The 17597-nt window shown below is 36.5% G+C and overlaps 1 protein-coding gene across 1 annotated transcript in view; it reads right to left on the bottom strand.

Moving 5' to 3' along the window:
* The window catches only part of LOC108719602 (probable ATP-dependent RNA helicase DDX60), a 69129-nt gene that overhangs the window by 29722 nt on the left and 21810 nt on the right, over nucleotides 1-17597 (bottom strand). The window contains exons 14-23 of the mRNA XM_041589231.1: nucleotides 14931-15183; nucleotides 12956-13113; nucleotides 11341-11496; nucleotides 10091-10240; nucleotides 7636-7755; nucleotides 4383-4478; nucleotides 3599-3714; nucleotides 871-998; nucleotides 677-786; nucleotides 317-421 (exon numbers count right to left, since the gene is read on the bottom strand). Of these exons, the coding sequence (XP_041445165.1) occupies nucleotides 317-421; nucleotides 677-786; nucleotides 871-998; nucleotides 3599-3714; nucleotides 4383-4478; nucleotides 7636-7755; nucleotides 10091-10240; nucleotides 11341-11496; nucleotides 12956-13113; nucleotides 14931-15183 (1392 nt within the window). The remainder of the gene's footprint in view (nucleotides 1-316; nucleotides 422-676; nucleotides 787-870; nucleotides 999-3598; nucleotides 3715-4382; nucleotides 4479-7635; nucleotides 7756-10090; nucleotides 10241-11340; nucleotides 11497-12955; nucleotides 13114-14930; nucleotides 15184-17597) is intronic.

Below are 17597 nucleotides of genomic sequence, written 5' to 3'. Positions count from 1 at the left end.
TAGAATCCCAAATGCTTTGTGAAAGTTTCGCCCAAATACCGAACTGAATCTAAACCCTAATGTCCTGTATTGGGTGCATCCCTAGTTAAATGAAATGTTTTTTAATCACTGTTCTGGAAAAATGATGATTGATTGAAGCAAGGCATGTCACGGTATACTCAATATAAATGAGCGGGCAAAAAGGAAACATAAGTGCTTGATTAGGGTCTATATGATTAGAGTTTATATTTAATATCTTTGAGTGCACATAGCAAATGGCTATTACAGCTGTAGTAAACCTAAAATGGAATTCACTGTACTACATCTCTAGTCTTACCTGTCTTCTTGACCATTCAGGCCACATATTCACCATAGTGTCATACAGTTGTAAACTTTCCCTTGGAGAGCAGGACAAGTCATTTGGAATTCCATATTTCTCCATCTAATTTGGTTTGGATAAAGTTGTCACATATTAAATAAATATTACAACCATGGATGTTTTAAAAAGTATTAATTTTTGAATCTGTGTGGAGAAATTAGTCAACTCTATAAATATACATTTTAACCTGAGAGGGCAATGGAGTTATTTTAGGTGTGTAGCCCACGTAAATGTTAGTAGCCAAAACCCCCAGGCCTAAAGAACCCTGTATTGCCAGGAAACCCTTGAAAAGTATCACGTGTTTTAATATGCACTTACATGATCCATGGTTAAGGCAGCACATGGGTGATAGTGCGCAAAAGATACACCAGAATCCTGCACAGAGCACAAATATTTTTCCAGATCATTGTATCTCTTGTCATAAAGCACTAAACAATAAGGAGAAATAACAGTTAGATTCATTAAAACAATATTGCTCGGTTTATGGAAATTATTGGTTGTCAGTACTTTACCCAGATGAACTCTGTAAGACATTTTTTCTGTCTTCTTATAAGCTTTCGCCTTTCCTCCTTTCTCAGTGTGTGTCTTCTCTAACAACTTATCTCTTCTTTCCCAGTAATGTTTTACCGATTGCAGCCATCTTTAACATAGAAAATAACAAACGTACTTAATAGAATAATGTGGGTAGAAGAGGGAGTTATGTGAAATCTCTTCTGCACCACAGCTGTTGAATAGTAGAACATTGTAACATTGCGACCATAACCCTTAGATGGGCCTCACCAGAAAAATCTACTACTACACTGGTGTCCCTACTCTGGTGGATATCAACTGGGCTAAACGAACCCACTAGTTCTCCTTGAAGGAGCACAGCATTTTCTATGTCACTAGCCCTGACTCTTACTCCCCTGGAAGTACTGTAACAGGAGATAGTCTATATCTAACTGATCCTCACTCATGGCGTCCTTGCAGAACCGACTTTTCTAAGGCTTGGGATAATTAATGGGGACAACATGATACTGGGGCCAACTGCTCCTTCTGAGGTTCCCCAGTATATCCAGCTCTAGTACTGGTTGGAATGCAAAGAGAGGTGTCCCTGTAAATATATAATAAAGAAATTGTCAGACTACCCCTGGGCTAATTAGGGAAACTTCATATGGCATAGTTGACAGAACTGGCACTTAGGGGGAGTTGACCCCTTGAGTCCTCATTTAATAAGAAATGTTTATTGAACATTAGCAAATTAAAAGAATTCTGTTGCAACACTTTTCTGAAAGAACTGTGAAAGGATTACTTGCCTTAACACAAAAATACCTGAGGACCTACTCAGGACCTGTTTATCATAGGGTTGCAACAAATCCAGGATTCAGTTGAGGATTCAGTTCAGGATTCAGTCAAGATATAGATTCGGCCGAATCCACGTGCCTGGCTGAAGCGAATCCGAATCCAACATGACTTTTCATCACACAAATGAGGAAGTCAAAAAAAAAACAGCATGTGGTTCTCTTTCCCCCTAGTTTCCCTAATTTACATAAGCAAATTAGGGTTCGGATTCCATATGCAAATTAGGTTTTGGATAGGCTGAATCTTTTACAAAGGACTAAAATGAATTAAATAATGGATTCATTCATCGCTTATTCATCATCACTGACTTTCTCACCATTGCACCCTTAAATTAATTACACACATTCATTCATTAAAAAATGTCAGTGGCATTAATTAAAAGTCTTTGCCTGTTCCTTTTTGCACTCCACATTCTGAAGATTCAAACAATGCAGCAGAAGTAAGCTGCAAAAACTGTAAAAAAATGAAGACCAATTTGAAAGTTACTAAGAAAAATACAGTCTAAAACATACTTAAAGTTACCTTAATGGCAAACTACCCCTTTAAATGTTGAAATGTATTCAGTGTTTTAGTTTGTTTGGTATGTTCATATCCTAATTGCCTTTATAAAATAAGATGTTCAATTAGAATCTTTCTTGTAACACACAGAGAAGCTTATTTACAAACATACTGTAGGTGCTAAATTGCCGAAGTACAGTTGCCAAGAGCATGCAATCAGCAGTTAGGTTTAAACAGGTTATTATAAGGTAGAAAAAAAATAAAGGATAATTTGTGTAGAAAAGGAATAAACAGCTTCAAAGCAGTAGTTTCAAACTGCATGTATTCTTTTATTTAGCAGTGTAAACACTACGGGGCCAATTCACCAAGCTCGAGTGAAGGATTTGAAGTAAAAAAACTTTGAATTTCGAAGGTTTTTTTGGGCTACTTTGACCATCGAATGGGCTACTTCGACCTTCGACTACGACTTTGACTTTGAATCAAAGGATTCAAACTAAAAATCGTTCGACTATTCGACCATTCGATAGTCGAAGTACTGTCTCTTTAAGAAAAAACTTCGACCCCCTAGTTCGCCACCTAAAAGCTACCGAACCCAATGTTAGCCTATGGTGAAGGTCCCCATAGGCTTCCCTAAGTTTTTTTGCTCGAAGGATAATCCTTCGATCGTTGGATTAAACTCCTTCGAATCGTTCGATTCGAAGGATTTAATCGTTCGATCGAACGATTATTCCTTCAATCGTTCAATAAAAAGTATTTTGCGCAAAATCCTTCGACTTCGATATTCGAAGTTGAAGGATTTTAATTCCCAGACGAATATCGAGAGTTAATTAACCCTCGATATTCGGCCCTTGATGAATTTGCCCCTACATGTTTTGGGTACATTGTATCAGGGATAGGCTGAGATGGAAATTTCCCTGTTATGGATTTAAAAGACTTGGCTATAACACATACAACAATAGATAATCACACAGACACACTGGATTGGATTATGAATGGACTAAAGATCCATGATTTTGTATTTTTGTAGATTTTTTGTAACTTTACTATACAAGACATGACTGTCACTTTAAGAGGTGAATGGGGGAGGTTCCTGGTTTAGATGAGGGTATTTAATCCCATAATACCCTGCACTCTGCACACTTGACCTGAAACATGTATTGTTTACACTGCTAAATAAAAGAATACCTGCAGTCTGAAACTACTGCTTTGAAGCTGTTTATTCTTTTTCTACACAAATTATCCTGATTACTGTGGTTGCAGTTTTGTATATCATACAAGGCTGTAAAATATAGGTCAGTTGTTTAGCTGTTTGGTTGATGGTGTTTGGAGGTTGCTCGATACGTTTTCCTGACAACAGATCCTATATTAAATCTATATTCTTTTGTAGCAAATGCCACTTACTCAGTTAGGTGTTCTGGGTTACTTATCGTTGCAGACAAAGCAAGAAATGGACAACGAATCATCACTAGAAGATGTTCCCATACTTCTGCACCAATTTCTCCCCCCAGGCAATGAATCTTAAGAAAAGAAATATATCATACATTTTATTTGAAGTTCAATAAAAATGTAATATAAACAGACGTATTCCATAGAAACATACAAATGCTGTAAATGGAAACTGTAACTGACATAAAACTGCACCCAAACTGTAGTAGATTCTTAATAATTCTTTTGCAATGAGGTTTTATTATTTTTTTATATTACATATGATTTATACTGAATATTCTAATTGACACTTATGCAAACAAATGCTGTAAGCAGTTACCCTAACCAGGCAGAAACCCCTTATTCAGAAAGATCTGATTTACGTGAAGTCCCATAGACTCCATTTTATTCAACTATTCCAAATTTTTAAAAATTATTCCCTTTTTCTCTGTAATACTAAATCATTACCTTGTACTTGATCCGAACTAAGATATAATTAATCCTTATTGAAGGCAAACCAGCCTAGCGGGTGTATTTAATGTTTATAGGATTTTCTAGTAGATTTAAGGTATGAACATCCAAATTACAGAGAGATTCCTTATCCAGAAAACCCTAGGTCCTGAGCATTCTGTATAACAGGTCCCATACCTGTACACACTTTGTGAAAAGTTTAAATCAGGGTTTCTATAGCAGTAACCTGAGTAACATCAGATTATTCAGTCTCAGTAATAAACAACAAGTATTAATGAACAATACATACCTCATCAAATATGATATATTTAATCTTTTTAGCCCATTCCTGACGATGTGGAGACAGGAGAAGAATCTCAAGACACTGAGGCACTGTTACCAATATCTGTAACAGCAATAACTATATAAGTAATTAGGTAAATTTTAATTTGAACTTTAATTTCAACTTGAACAATAAACATTCAGAATCTGCGACTTGGCGCAAAGGAGATGCGAGTACTTGGCTGGCAAGGTTGTGCTTAGGATAAATGATTTCAACTTTAGATTTAAAAAAAAAAAGAAAAAGAAGAAGTGAAATCAAAACACTGTTAGTCCATAAACACTCACTTCAAAGCAAACTAGTTCAGTGTGGTGCCTATATAGTATAATTGGCAAAACTGCTTTATGTAAAACTTAACTTTTAATAAAATTAGGCTAAATAGAGGAGCGCCCACAAAAGACAACCCCACTGCTAGTAGCCCATAAGGCCGCAGTGCAGGAACAACGTCCTTAAAAAACATTCATTTAAAAACCAGCAAATGGTGGAAATGGTGGTATCTTAATCAGCCAACAAAAATACTTCGCCGGTAGTAGTATAAACCATTGGTTACAGTGCAAACACTACCCGCTCCCACCCTTCCATTTGTGCCACAAGTTTGTCAGCATAAACCTGCCTGTCTACGTAGGGACAAAGTGGGAGCTAAGCTGCCACCGTCCACCTATGCCGCCAAACGCGTTTCGCTGACTACTTCAGCTTCCTCAGGGGCATAAGTGGTGGGCGCTCATCTTTTCAAAGTTTAAAGCATTCGCGCCGCGTGTTCACGCTAGTCGCGCGAGATTACGCTGGGCGCGATTTCCGGGTATTGAGCATGACATCATCAAATAAGGTCGTAGAGACGTTGGTGCGTCTTTTCGCTGGCTTATTTTCGCACAGTCATATTGCGCCTGCGCGCCTGACAAATATGCAGGCGTTTTTTAAAAAAGAGGAACAGCTATGTATTTAACCCCCTATGAAACCAACAAAGGGTACCTAGGTTCAAAACTAGTTAAAGGTAAAGTAACATACAAAAACCAGAAAAAATAGAAACATTACAAAATTAGAAAACGGTCACACAATTGCGGGAAAGAGGGGAAAACTACCAAGCGAACTTTGCTTGAAATACTTAAAGAAAGGGTTTAAAAGTGAAACCCTCATTGAGACCAGCGGGGGACCGACTGTTAAGCCAGTAGATCCACTTGGCTTCACATTGTAATAATTTGGTGTCAATATCACCCACTCTCGTAGTGGGTTGAAAATGCTCAACAGCAAAAAACTTCATAGTGTTGACATTTCCACCATGAAGTTCATTGACGTGAATGGCTACAGACGTATTACGTTTGTTTCTAACGTCCCCCACATGTTCTAAAATACGTCTCCTAAATTGTCGTAGAGTTTTACCCACATAAAGTTTGTTGCAAATACACCTCATAATATATACTACTCTAGGGGTCTTACAATTCATGAAGTGCCTTAATTTGAATTCCTCTATGTCAGAGCGGCCTCTAACACTGGTGGTTTTTTCAATTAATGGACAAGCTACACAGTTGCCACATTTGTAGCAACTCTTGGTCAACTCAGAGAGCCATGTGGATTTGGTTGTAGTAGTAAAATGACTATGCGTGAGGCAGTCACTAAGATTTTTTCTTCTCCTGAATGTAATTACAGGACGTGCACCTATGTTTTTTAAGGACATTGTTCCTGCACTGCGGCCTTCTGGGCTACTAGCAGTGGGTTTGTCTTTTGTGGGCGCTCCTCTATTTAGCCTAATTTTATTAAAAGTTAAGTTTTATATAAGGCAGTTTTGCCAATTATACTATATAGGCACCACACTGAACTAGTTTGCTTTGAAGTGAGTGTTTATGGACTAACAGTGTTTTGATTTCACTTCTTCTTTTTCTTTTTTTGTGATTAGTAGTTTAATCTACACAAACTTGCAGTGTGATTGCCTTAGTAGCACTGTGTTCACTGCTCCTCATTTCATTTCCTGTGAACTTTAGGTTTAACCCTCTACTTATGTTGTGTTTAGATAACTCAAAGTAATTTTTAATATTTAAAAATATTAAGAGGTGCAGGTAGTGCTATGACAGATTGTGTGTATAAACTTTTTTAAGATGTGAGATAATAATAATAGAGGACCTCAGGCTGAGTCTCTTTAAAGGGATACTGTCATGGGAAAAAACATGTTTTTTTTTTTTCAAATGCACCAGTTAATAGTGCTGCTCCAGCAGAATTCTGCACTGAAATCCATTTTTCAAAAGAGTAAACAAATTTTATTATATTTAATTTTGAAATCTGACATGGGGCTAGACATATTGTTAGTTTCCCAGCTGCCCCCAGTCAAGTGACTTCTGCTCTGATAAACTTCAGTCACTCTTTACTGCTGTACTGCAAGTTGGAGTGATATCGACCCTCTCCCTTCTCCTACCCCCCCCCAGCAGCCCATCAGCAGAACAATGAGAAGGTAAACAGATAACAGCTCCCTGGTAGATCTAGGAACAGCACTCAATAGTAAAAAAATCCATGTCCCACTGCGACACATTCAGTTACATTGAGTAGGAGAAACCATAGCTTGTCAGAAAGCAGTTCCGTAGTGCAGCACTGGCTCTTTCTGAAAGCACATGACCAGGCAAAATGACCTGAGATGGCTGCCTACACACCCATATTACAACAACAAAAATATACTTTTTGTTTCAGGAATTAAATTTTACATGGTACAGCCAGAAATCCAGAACTGAAAAAAAATAATAAGACTACTAATACTAGTAAGTTATTTTTGGCCTAAGACACAATGAAGGTTGTGTTTTAATGAGGTAAAGATTGCCTTGGGACCAGCAACCAAAAAGCAGTTAGTTGTTTCTAATCTAGTGCAGTAAGGGTAGGACTACACGGACGTTTTTGGTGCGATGTGACTCGCTGCGACAAAACGCCTGCATCTGACAGTCGCGTACCATTGGATCAACGTTGCGACTTCATCCGTCATTTCTATCAATCACCTAATTTCCGTCACATGCGTTTTGTCGGATCGCGTCGGACCCTTAGACAACTAAAACCAATCAGCTAATTGTTTGCAAATTGCAAAAGAGTAGGCAAATAAATGAACCAATTTAACATGAACCACTTTTATAATTTCATTTCCACGCTGAAATAGACCTGACGCAACAATGTGATTAAATTAATTTCTAAACTTTAATCAGCATGCTGTTAAAAAGAAAAAGGATAATCTGGATAAAATAAGAGCACATACCTGGCAATTTAGTGCATCAGTACGGTAATCCCTTGTGAATACTCCACACAGAGCAACTCCATTGGGCAAAGTTTTGTTAAACTGATTCATTACAGTGGTTACCACCTGGTTTACAAGAGCCTACGTAACAGAATAAAACATGGTAACAATACAAATATTAATCTTTATAATAATATAGGCAGTGACCAGATACCAAGAACAAAATAGAAGCCAGATTCTTGTAAATCTCCTGGTGCAGGACCAAAAAAGGAAAAAGAAATACATGACAAAAGGTTATAACACAGAACTAGCTGCTTATAATAAATTTATTTTGGCAACATTTTTTAACTGCTCTATGTCAAGTGTGTAATCATCTAATTCTACTTTATGGCCTTTATCTTGTACAAAAATTACATGTTTAATGGCCTTTAGTAGACTTAAGGTACAAGGATCCAAATTACAGAAAGAATTTATCTGGAAACCCCCATGTCCCAACCACAGAAATGATCCTATACCTGTAGCTATTTTTGATTCATCTCTATATTGTAAGTGTTAATGAGTTTTTACTTTCTGTATCTTTAGCATTTGTTTGGAATCTCTAGCAAACATGTTTTTTTCTTGTGTAAAGCTAAAATACATGAGTGGCACTGTTACTTCAATATGTGCTCTGTATGAGACCTATTATTCTCAGGGGGTGAGCCCTCACAACAGTGTGGAGGCAGGGTGTTGGGTAACTACAACTGTATGCAGTACACAATATTTTGGCCCCAGTGGCTATTATAAATTAACCACAGAATTTATTTATTAAAGAAGACAATCCACATAGGAGTTTATCAATACAAAGCAGGAACAAACATTAGTGGATAGGCATATACTCACAGTCAGTATTAATCCCCACAGGGTAAGAGAGAGAAAGAAAGAATACATATTGTAGACAGAGGCACTCTCAGCTTTCAGACTTTACCCTAAGCGGAGTTCCTGTGTATCTCCCTAAACCCTGGTTCAACACATAGTCCCTACTTCTGGGCAATTAGTACCCAGGATCCTATTCCCACTCAACACTCTTCGGTAGAGCCTGTGCTGCTCAGATAAATAGCCTTAACTGTCTATCACTCCTAGAATGATCTATGAAAGTGAGTAACCTATTCTTGCTACTGTATTTCTGACCTTATGTTATACTACACCCTTCCTGCCTTCTCAGATAATGGGACTGGCAAAAATGGCTCCTGAGCATGTGTGCTCAGCTTATATATTATTACACTTCCACCTAGTGTTTAAACTAAGAAAAGCTCAGGAAAAGCTGAAACACAGCACAGTGGAGCTTGAAAGTCCTTGTTGGCACTTTAAGAAACAGTAAGATCAAAAAATGAAAGTGTTTTAAAGTAATAAAAATACATACCTCTCAGAAAGAGGGACTAAAAGATGTGGAGTGTGGCGACATTTTTTTGCCCACGCCAATTTTTGTGGTCACACCCTCTAATTACCATATAGTTAGATGGGCAAAAATGTAATGTAAAAGGGCTGGAGTGACTGGATGTCTAACATAATAGCCAGAATCCAACTTCCTGCTTTTCAGCTCTCTGAGTTACAGGGGGGGGGGGGCACATGGGACATAACTGTTCAGTGAGTTTGCAATTGATCCTCAGCATTCAGCTCAGATATAAAAGCAACTGTTATGGCACATGTGGCCCTCCCTCAAGTCTCTGGTTACTGCTCGGTCACCAGGGTAGCCAGTCAGTGGAAACCAAGAGAGCTGAAAAGCAGGAAGTAGTGTTCTGGCTATTATGTTAGACATCCAGTCACTCCAGTCTTTATACATTACATTTTTGCCTAACTATATAAGAGCCATTTTTTATTTTGCACAGCCTATCCATTTACCCAATTTTTATTTTTATACCGATCAATTTCTTTAAAAACTTTCATTTTTTGGTGTTACTGTCCCTCTAAGGATGTGCACCACTTTGTTTGTTGTTCATTTGATATAGGGAAGTATCCCTAAACATGTTGTGATCTTCATGATAAAGATGTTTGCAGGCTAATACTGCATTATCTAAACAATTCTACATTTTGTATGAGCACACTGACGGGGAGTGCAGAAGTACTGTGACAAATTCACATAGCATCTCTCTGGTGTGATTTCAAAACTGAATTTAATCCAGTGTGCAGTGGCTACTTTTGTATGGATAGCTTTATTAATAGACTGATTCATTTAATTAGGTGTCCTGAACACAACTTTTGGTGGTGACATTTTGTATTGCCCAACATTAAAGAATCCATAATTTGTCTGTTAAATAATATTTTAATATACAATGATCTTACTGGGATGCAAGAGCATTTCAGGGTAATAGTTCATATTGGTGCAACCCTCTCAGGGCTTCAGATTGCCTGAATATTAATTATACGTAACATAAGCAAAAGTCAAGCAAATAATTTTAATAATAAACAAAGAGCAAATAATCTAAAAAAGTGATTTTACCTTTGTTGGTGAAACATACACAATCACGCCTTCATTGTCTTGACTCAGTACTTTCTCCATGCAGTAGTACGAAGCATAAGTCTTTCCTGAAGATGTAGGGGCAACTATCACCGCAGACTCATTATTGTCAACAACATCAAGAAGCTTTCGCTGTTAGTAAATAGAGCCATTTAAAATGCTGTCAGTATTTTACTAGACATTGTCAATGTAAAAAAATAGCTTGTATATCTTTGCCAGTAAAAAAAATAACAGACTACCCTTTAAATATATACATTAAACCACTTTATTGATTCTGGTTGTATGTGGCAGACAATAGATGTCGCACCCCCGCCTCTATTCAAACTTGGTTTTTCAGTTTTTACATATATGGCTTCTTTAACGCCTTTTTTGAATCAGTCGCTCTCCCCGGTCTAGAATATGGACATGGTAGTCTGGGGGTGTCAGAAAAACATAGAAGGATTTTTAATAAACACCACATCCCTATCTGCTTTAAGCCCAGCAACACACTGAGGCAGCAACTAGTTCACCCAAAAGACCCAACCGCATAGCACAATCCCAAAGCACAAGAAGCACAAAGCACATTGTGTATGCAGTGCAGTGAGGAGTGCTCTGAAACTAAACAACTGTTACACCAGCGTATGATGCAGCACAGAAGCTCCTCTGGTCAGGAATCAGCCGTGTACCTCCATCTAAAAGAAAAAGAACACACACATTTGAAGACTGCCAAGTCCAGATTCTAGAACCAGAGATGTAAAAACTGAAAAATAATATTTATGAAAAACTGAAGAACCATATATATAAAATCTGAATAACCAAGTTTGAATAGAGGCGGGGGGTGAGACATCTATTGCCTGCCACATACAATGCTGTTTTGGCAGCTCTCCCTGGAAGGTTTAATAACACCTCAAAGCTCCAATCTTGCTAATACAATCAACACCTTACTTCATGACATCCTTGCGGATTATGATAAACACATTTTGCTGATTGGAGCAACATTCCAGAGGATATATTCCCAAAGAAAGATCCTATTTACAAGTTATTCTGAATTGAGAAAGCCAGTTGGATGACTGGTGAAACGTCTTCAAGGAAAAAACAGCAAGTCCAGTTGATTTGACTTATTTCTACAGATAGACCATGACCTGGATGAATGAGAATCTTCCCAAACATAAATAGGTAGTGCTATTATTACTGATATGTACAGGCAATCAGAGCAAACACATTTTCATGTATGCAAACAAATATCCCTTTACCTGCCACGTGTCTGGTATAAAGTGTTGTACTCTTGGATCAGGATCTGTCCTCTCATCTCTTAACAAGTATGGACCCATGAACTGCAACTGGAAGCGAGATGCTCCAAGTCCAACCGAGCACTCAGCCTTCTTCTTGTCCTCTCGAGCACTGGTTACCTGCAATTATATTCCTCATTTAAATTCTCAATATTCACTGAGTATTTCTTTTAAGTTCTTCCATTGAGGTAAGAGTTATGTCACTGTGAGCTACTTCAGTCTTTATTATAAAACTTGCATTAGGTATTGTGCCATGCTTACTAATAAGACATTATTTACTTTAAGGCACTTAAAGGCACATCTCTACCATGTGAGAGAAAAAAATGGATATCAACAGGCTTTGGCTTGGCAATGTATGATAAGACAGGAATAGGGTGTTGTATATTTTTATGCATTGAATTGATCTTACATTTATTTAACAAGACATACAGTAAGTGCAGAACATATTAAAACATCAAAGCAACTTATGTGCATTTACATAAGCAGGAATAACTGTTAGACTGTATTTCCTCACATCTGTTCTATATTATTAATATAATGTTTTAGCTGACACAAGCAATGCCATTATGCACTCTTATATATGACTTCAAATGGTGACAAAATATATTCTATGCTTACATTAACTATATGTAAATATATATATATATATATATATATATATATACATATATATATATATATATATATATATATATATATATATATATATATATACACACACGCCATAGTAATGGAGGGCAGGGATGGGTGAATTTTTCGCCTTGTTTTGCCTCAACAATTTTTTTTTAGCTCATAGACTTTAATGGGCGTCGGCGACGAATTTTTGGCGAAAAGAAACGTGTCAAATTTGCCCATCCCTAATGGAGGGCGCACACAACAAATCCACCAACTGCCTGGGTAGTTCAGCAAGAACATCCACAACAATGACTCAGCCCTCACAGGACTTGCTTAAAAAATAAATAATCCTTTTTATTGTGCACAATCAATTTTTCACATATTATCTTGATAAAGTTCTGAATATGTGACCAAAACATTAATTTTGCACATTTTTCATTTATTTAAGCAAGTCCTGAGTGTTGAGTCATTGCTATGGAAATATATATATATATATATATATATATATATATATATATAGTGGATAATGTACCCCCTACTGTTATTTATAAAGATATTATGTCACAGAGGAGTTATGTGACCAAAAGCTTTTACACAGGTCACATAACTCCGAGGTGACTTCTAATATCTTTATAAATTTCATTAGGGGGTACATTATGCATTATAATCTACATTTTGTGTGAAATGTTGGGAGGGGGTTGGAGTGGTCGGCGTCCAATTCTGGTCACCAGCGTCCAAATCGGGCGCGCCAGTGTTCAATTTGAACACGGCGGCAACAAATTCGGACGCGCAGCGTCAAATTCAGCGCCCGGGGGCCCCTGTTATGAATCATTTATAAGGATATAATTTACAGTCTGATCCCATAGGGAAATGACCAGACTGTAGATTATATATATAGTATATAGCAGCTAAGCTCATTTTACAAATGTCTGCACTGTAGAAAAGGGATGAAAAGGTCACATACCTTAGAGCAAGGCAATGCCAAGTTCTCAAATCCCAGATAACTGAGACATTTAGCTACTACTTGTTCATCCTCTTTAGTCAACATGTCCTGGTATTTATTATGAATTGTCTGTATTTTCTTCATGATTTCCACAGCAATATTTAAATCTTTCTCCTTTTCTGAGAAGAAAAATAAAAGTTTTTTATTCTGCATTAAGCATCTTTCAAGTTCATATCGACATAAATTAAATTGTAGCTGATCAGCACCTGCAACAATTCTGCTTCAGTTCGCCTAGTGTATAATCACCAGCCCGAATATTTCTTGAACAAATGCAAATCTTTGAGACAAATCATTATAGACGACAATTACTTACTGCATTTGCAGTGCATAATTTTTACCCACAATACAGCATGTTCCCATAATTCCAGCAGCAGAACAATCGCCAAGGGGAGTTGCATCTGTTGCAACTCTTTCTAGGTTTGATTGGCTTCACTTGTGAGGCTGATTATTTAGGTGCAACTTTACTTAAAGATTTATCACAACTTGACCATAGAAACAGTCCTAATTCGAATATTTGCCACCTAAAACCTGCTGAGTTCATGTAAAAGTCAATGACAAAGGTCCTTTGAGCCATTTGGAGATGTTGATAGCCTTCCTGACATTCTATTTATTTTGGGAGAAATACTCAATTGGTACGAATCTAATACAAATGGAATATGATTCGAATTTTCGTGTCTGAAACCATTCGATCGAGTATTAGCCATTCAATTTTTTTCTTAAATAACTCCCAGTCGATTTGTGAGTATATTCTAATTAAAAAAAATTCACATGAATTCAAAAGTCGACCTTTGATAAATGGGCCCCAAGGGTCAAATTTCAAAGTGTATAAAACTTCGAAATTCGACCATCGAACTGCATTACTTCGATATTCGAAGTCAAAGTTTTTTAAATCTAATTTGACCATATTTGGTCGAAGTAAAATCGATCGATCGTACAATGAAATCTTTCTGATCGAACAATTCGCACAATTTAATCGATCGAAAGATTTTACTTTGACTTCTAAAAACTTAGCCAAATATCGGCTATAGGTTCTAGGAGGTCTTCATAGGCTAATATAGCAATTCGACAGGTTTAAGGTGGCAAAGTGTCGAACCTTTTTAAAGAGACAGTACTTCGATTTTCGAAGTTGAACTTTTTTACTTCGAATCAAAGTCGAATTTAGGCCTATTCTATGGTCGATGTACCCAAAAAAATTTTGAAATTCAAAGTTTTAATATTCGAAAATTCACTTCGACCGTTAGTAAATGAGCCCCTAAATGTTAATATAAAGGTGAACAACCCCTTTAATCATATATTTCAAATTTTTAAAAATAATTACATTTTACCCTGTAATAATAAAACAGTACCTTGTACTTGATCTCAACTAAGATATAAGTAATCCTTATTGGAAGGAAAACAATTGTATTGGGTTTATTTAAGGTTTAATTTATTTTTTAGTAGACTAACTTTCATATGTAATATAAGTTACTAAGCTGCCCAGGAGCAGTAGCTCATGGCAACGATTAAGATGTTTGCATTTAAACAGGTGACTAAATCTCTACCTGTGGATTGGTTGGATTGCTATGGCCCATGGGCAAAGTTAGTGCCTTTTATTACATAACGCCATTAAAGAAGTTGTTCTTTGAGTTCACTTTTAGTATACTCTATTTAAAGGACTAAATGTCTCGGGCAAGTTTCATATGAACCTACATTCATTTTACATATGATATTTATTATTACAATGTGGTTTTTATATTGTACTCTAGGACACTGATGAGGTTGACTTATGAACAACCTAGGAGGTTGTGACTGATCCATATATATTAGGTTCTTCATATTGTTTATATTCTTTTGCTCCCATGTTGTGGTATGGTGGAATAGGAGGTGAAGACCTAATTGATGTTTCTGTAATTTGTCATTTTTAGGATACACTAAAAAAGAATACTGTAGTACTTACTATGTGTGTAGCAGTGTTCAACCCAGACCTCAAAGGAAATTCTTAATCCTGATAGTTCTGCAAGAAGCTTCACTGATTTGCTTTGGGTATTCTCAATGAAATCTTCCAGGTTTTTTAAGCCAGGAAAAATGTTTGCTTTTATTTGCTTTTCAATTGAAGATGAAATCGATTTCCACTGTTCAACTTCTTTATTTTCTTCTTTGGAATTCATTCTCTTCTGATTTTCTTCAATGATTAGATCTTTTTTGGACTTCTACAAACACAAAAGTGGCTAAGAATAATTATTCTAAAAGTGGAAACAGCAACATTTCTTGCTTGTACTTTGTCACTAGCTCCCCTTAGAATATATTCCGCTATGTCTGACAACTGAAGTCTAATAGCACCGCAAGAAAATGTTTTAATTGTAGGTGCTCACAAAGAATATTACCTGGAAATATTGATAGCTAACCAAATAAAATAAGAATAGGAGGGCGGTCCATGGCAGTTTCGTAAAAAGAGAAAACAGGCTGGTGCAGTTTCATACACGCCTGTTTCTTAGTAAAGCTCAGTGAACAGAATATTAGGGAATATTAGGGAAATAAGTCTTCATCTTCTATATAAGACTTTCAAGTAGTCTGCTGTATCTGCAGAGCATGGAACTCATGAACATTATTGTATTTACATAGATTTATTTGAGAGGCCTTGATGACCATGCAGTGTTTAAAAATATTAGCGACAAAAGGTGTCCATTATGAGATTGCAAGTGCAAAAAACAAGTGCAATGCGTCATGTTTTTGTACTTTGCACCCTGCCTTGTATGGGAAGGTAGGTTGATGATCAATAGCATGAGTTCAATTTTAAAGAAACAAGCTGAAGTACCATAGAACCCATATTACTTTTGTAAGGGACCAGGATAAAATAGTGTATAATCTTAGAAAACGTAAAATCTGAGAAATATGTTAAAACATCTTAAATGCTTACTCAAAGGATATAAGCACAGGGGTCTGTTCTAATCTGATGTACAATATTTACTGTGCTAATGACAAGAGCTAAGCATTACACTATGGGGGGGAACAGGTCTTTCTGAATACCACACGCACAACATAAAGCAATAAGTGATTGTTGCATGAATGTATGATGATTTTTCAGTAGCAGTATGCACAAAATGTCTCTGTCTTAAATATATTGATAATGGGTTGAGTGCAGAGGAATCTTGTATTTTTCCATATGTATTCTGTGGTCACACCCTCATTGCACCCCCGCCTAATGATTTTAAAAATTAGTGGTGAGCACAACTTTCCCTTGTATGAATGTATGATGTAAAGACTAACTGGGCTTCACTATTTACAGACAGAACCATACAAGGTATGCATCCGGTTAGTATTTTAAATTATTATTATTTTGAGATAACTTTTAGTATGATGTACAGAGTGATATTCTTAGACAATTTAAATTGGTTTTCATTTTTTATTAATTGTTAGTTTTTGAGTTATTTAGCTTTCTATTCTGCAGCTCTCCAGTTGAAAGCTGGAAAGAGTCAGAAGAAGGCAAATAGTAAAAAAAAAACTATAAAAAATAAATAATCAAGACCATTTTAAAAATTGCTTAGAATTAGCCATTCTATAACATACTTAAAGTTAACTTGAAGGTGAACCTCCCCTTTAAAACTCTTCATTGCAATAATAATAATGTTCAGAGAAGACAAACAGAATCATATTTGGCAACATCAGAACAGCATTTGGGTGTAAAACCACAAGAAAACAATGCAAAATTCAGGAAAACGTAAAATTAGGCTTAAAAGGTACAGCACATTGAACAGCACAAAATAGCATGTGAAAGCAGTCACGGTAAAGAAGGTATAGGATTTCTTATCTGGAAACCCAATTTCCGGAAAACTCTGAATTATGTGCAGCCCATTTCCAACACAGTTCATTACATTTTATATCATAATAGAAAACAAAAACATTTCCCATAGTATCTCTCTTTCGGGGGAATGTAATAAAAATCGCTAATGGAAAAACTATTCGCAATGCGAAAAGTTATGCCTTTGCGCGAACAAATTTTGCTTTGTGCGAATTTAATATAGCTTTTGCGAGCCCGGAAACTGTTTAGCGACCACTTCCGACAGTGAAAGACCGTTTGCGAATTTTATAGTTTGTGCCAATGCGCAGTCAATGTAATAAAACTTCTTACTGAAAAAGTCGTTATGTTTGCTCCAAAAGATTACGACACCTTCAAGCACTTTTTATGAGTGCGCAATTAAAATTCGCAATGCAATAACAGTTTAAGGAACAATATTACATTGCGAGATGTGGATTTTTAGTCTTATTGTTGCGAATTGTTTTGCTCTTTGCGACTTTTATTACATTCCCCAGTTTAACTTTAATGCAATACTGACAGAATATGGCTTATACCCGGGATATAAATTAAAGGCATACCTTCCCTACAAATGGAGAGACCATTCTCTGAAATGTTTAAGGATTCATTTAACCAAAACATATGGTACTTTATACTGCCACAATTATCTCTCATTTATACAGAAAATCAAGGTTCTCCTCCACAAATGGAAGTCTCACAGGGAGAATCTTGTGGCTAGGGAAAATGACAGTAATAAAGATAGCCACCCCCCAAAAAACTACTGTACCTTTTCGAGACTCCCTGTACCTGTACAGATATTCTTAAAGACCT

This window comes from Xenopus laevis, chromosome 1L (genome assembly GCF_017654675.1).
Source record: "Xenopus laevis strain J_2021 chromosome 1L, Xenopus_laevis_v10.1, whole genome shotgun sequence".
NCBI classification, from domain to species: Eukaryota; Metazoa; Chordata; class Amphibia; order Anura; family Pipidae; genus Xenopus; species Xenopus laevis.
Note: the sequence above shows the minus strand (reverse complement) of the source record. Positions and strands in the feature narration are given on the sequence as shown.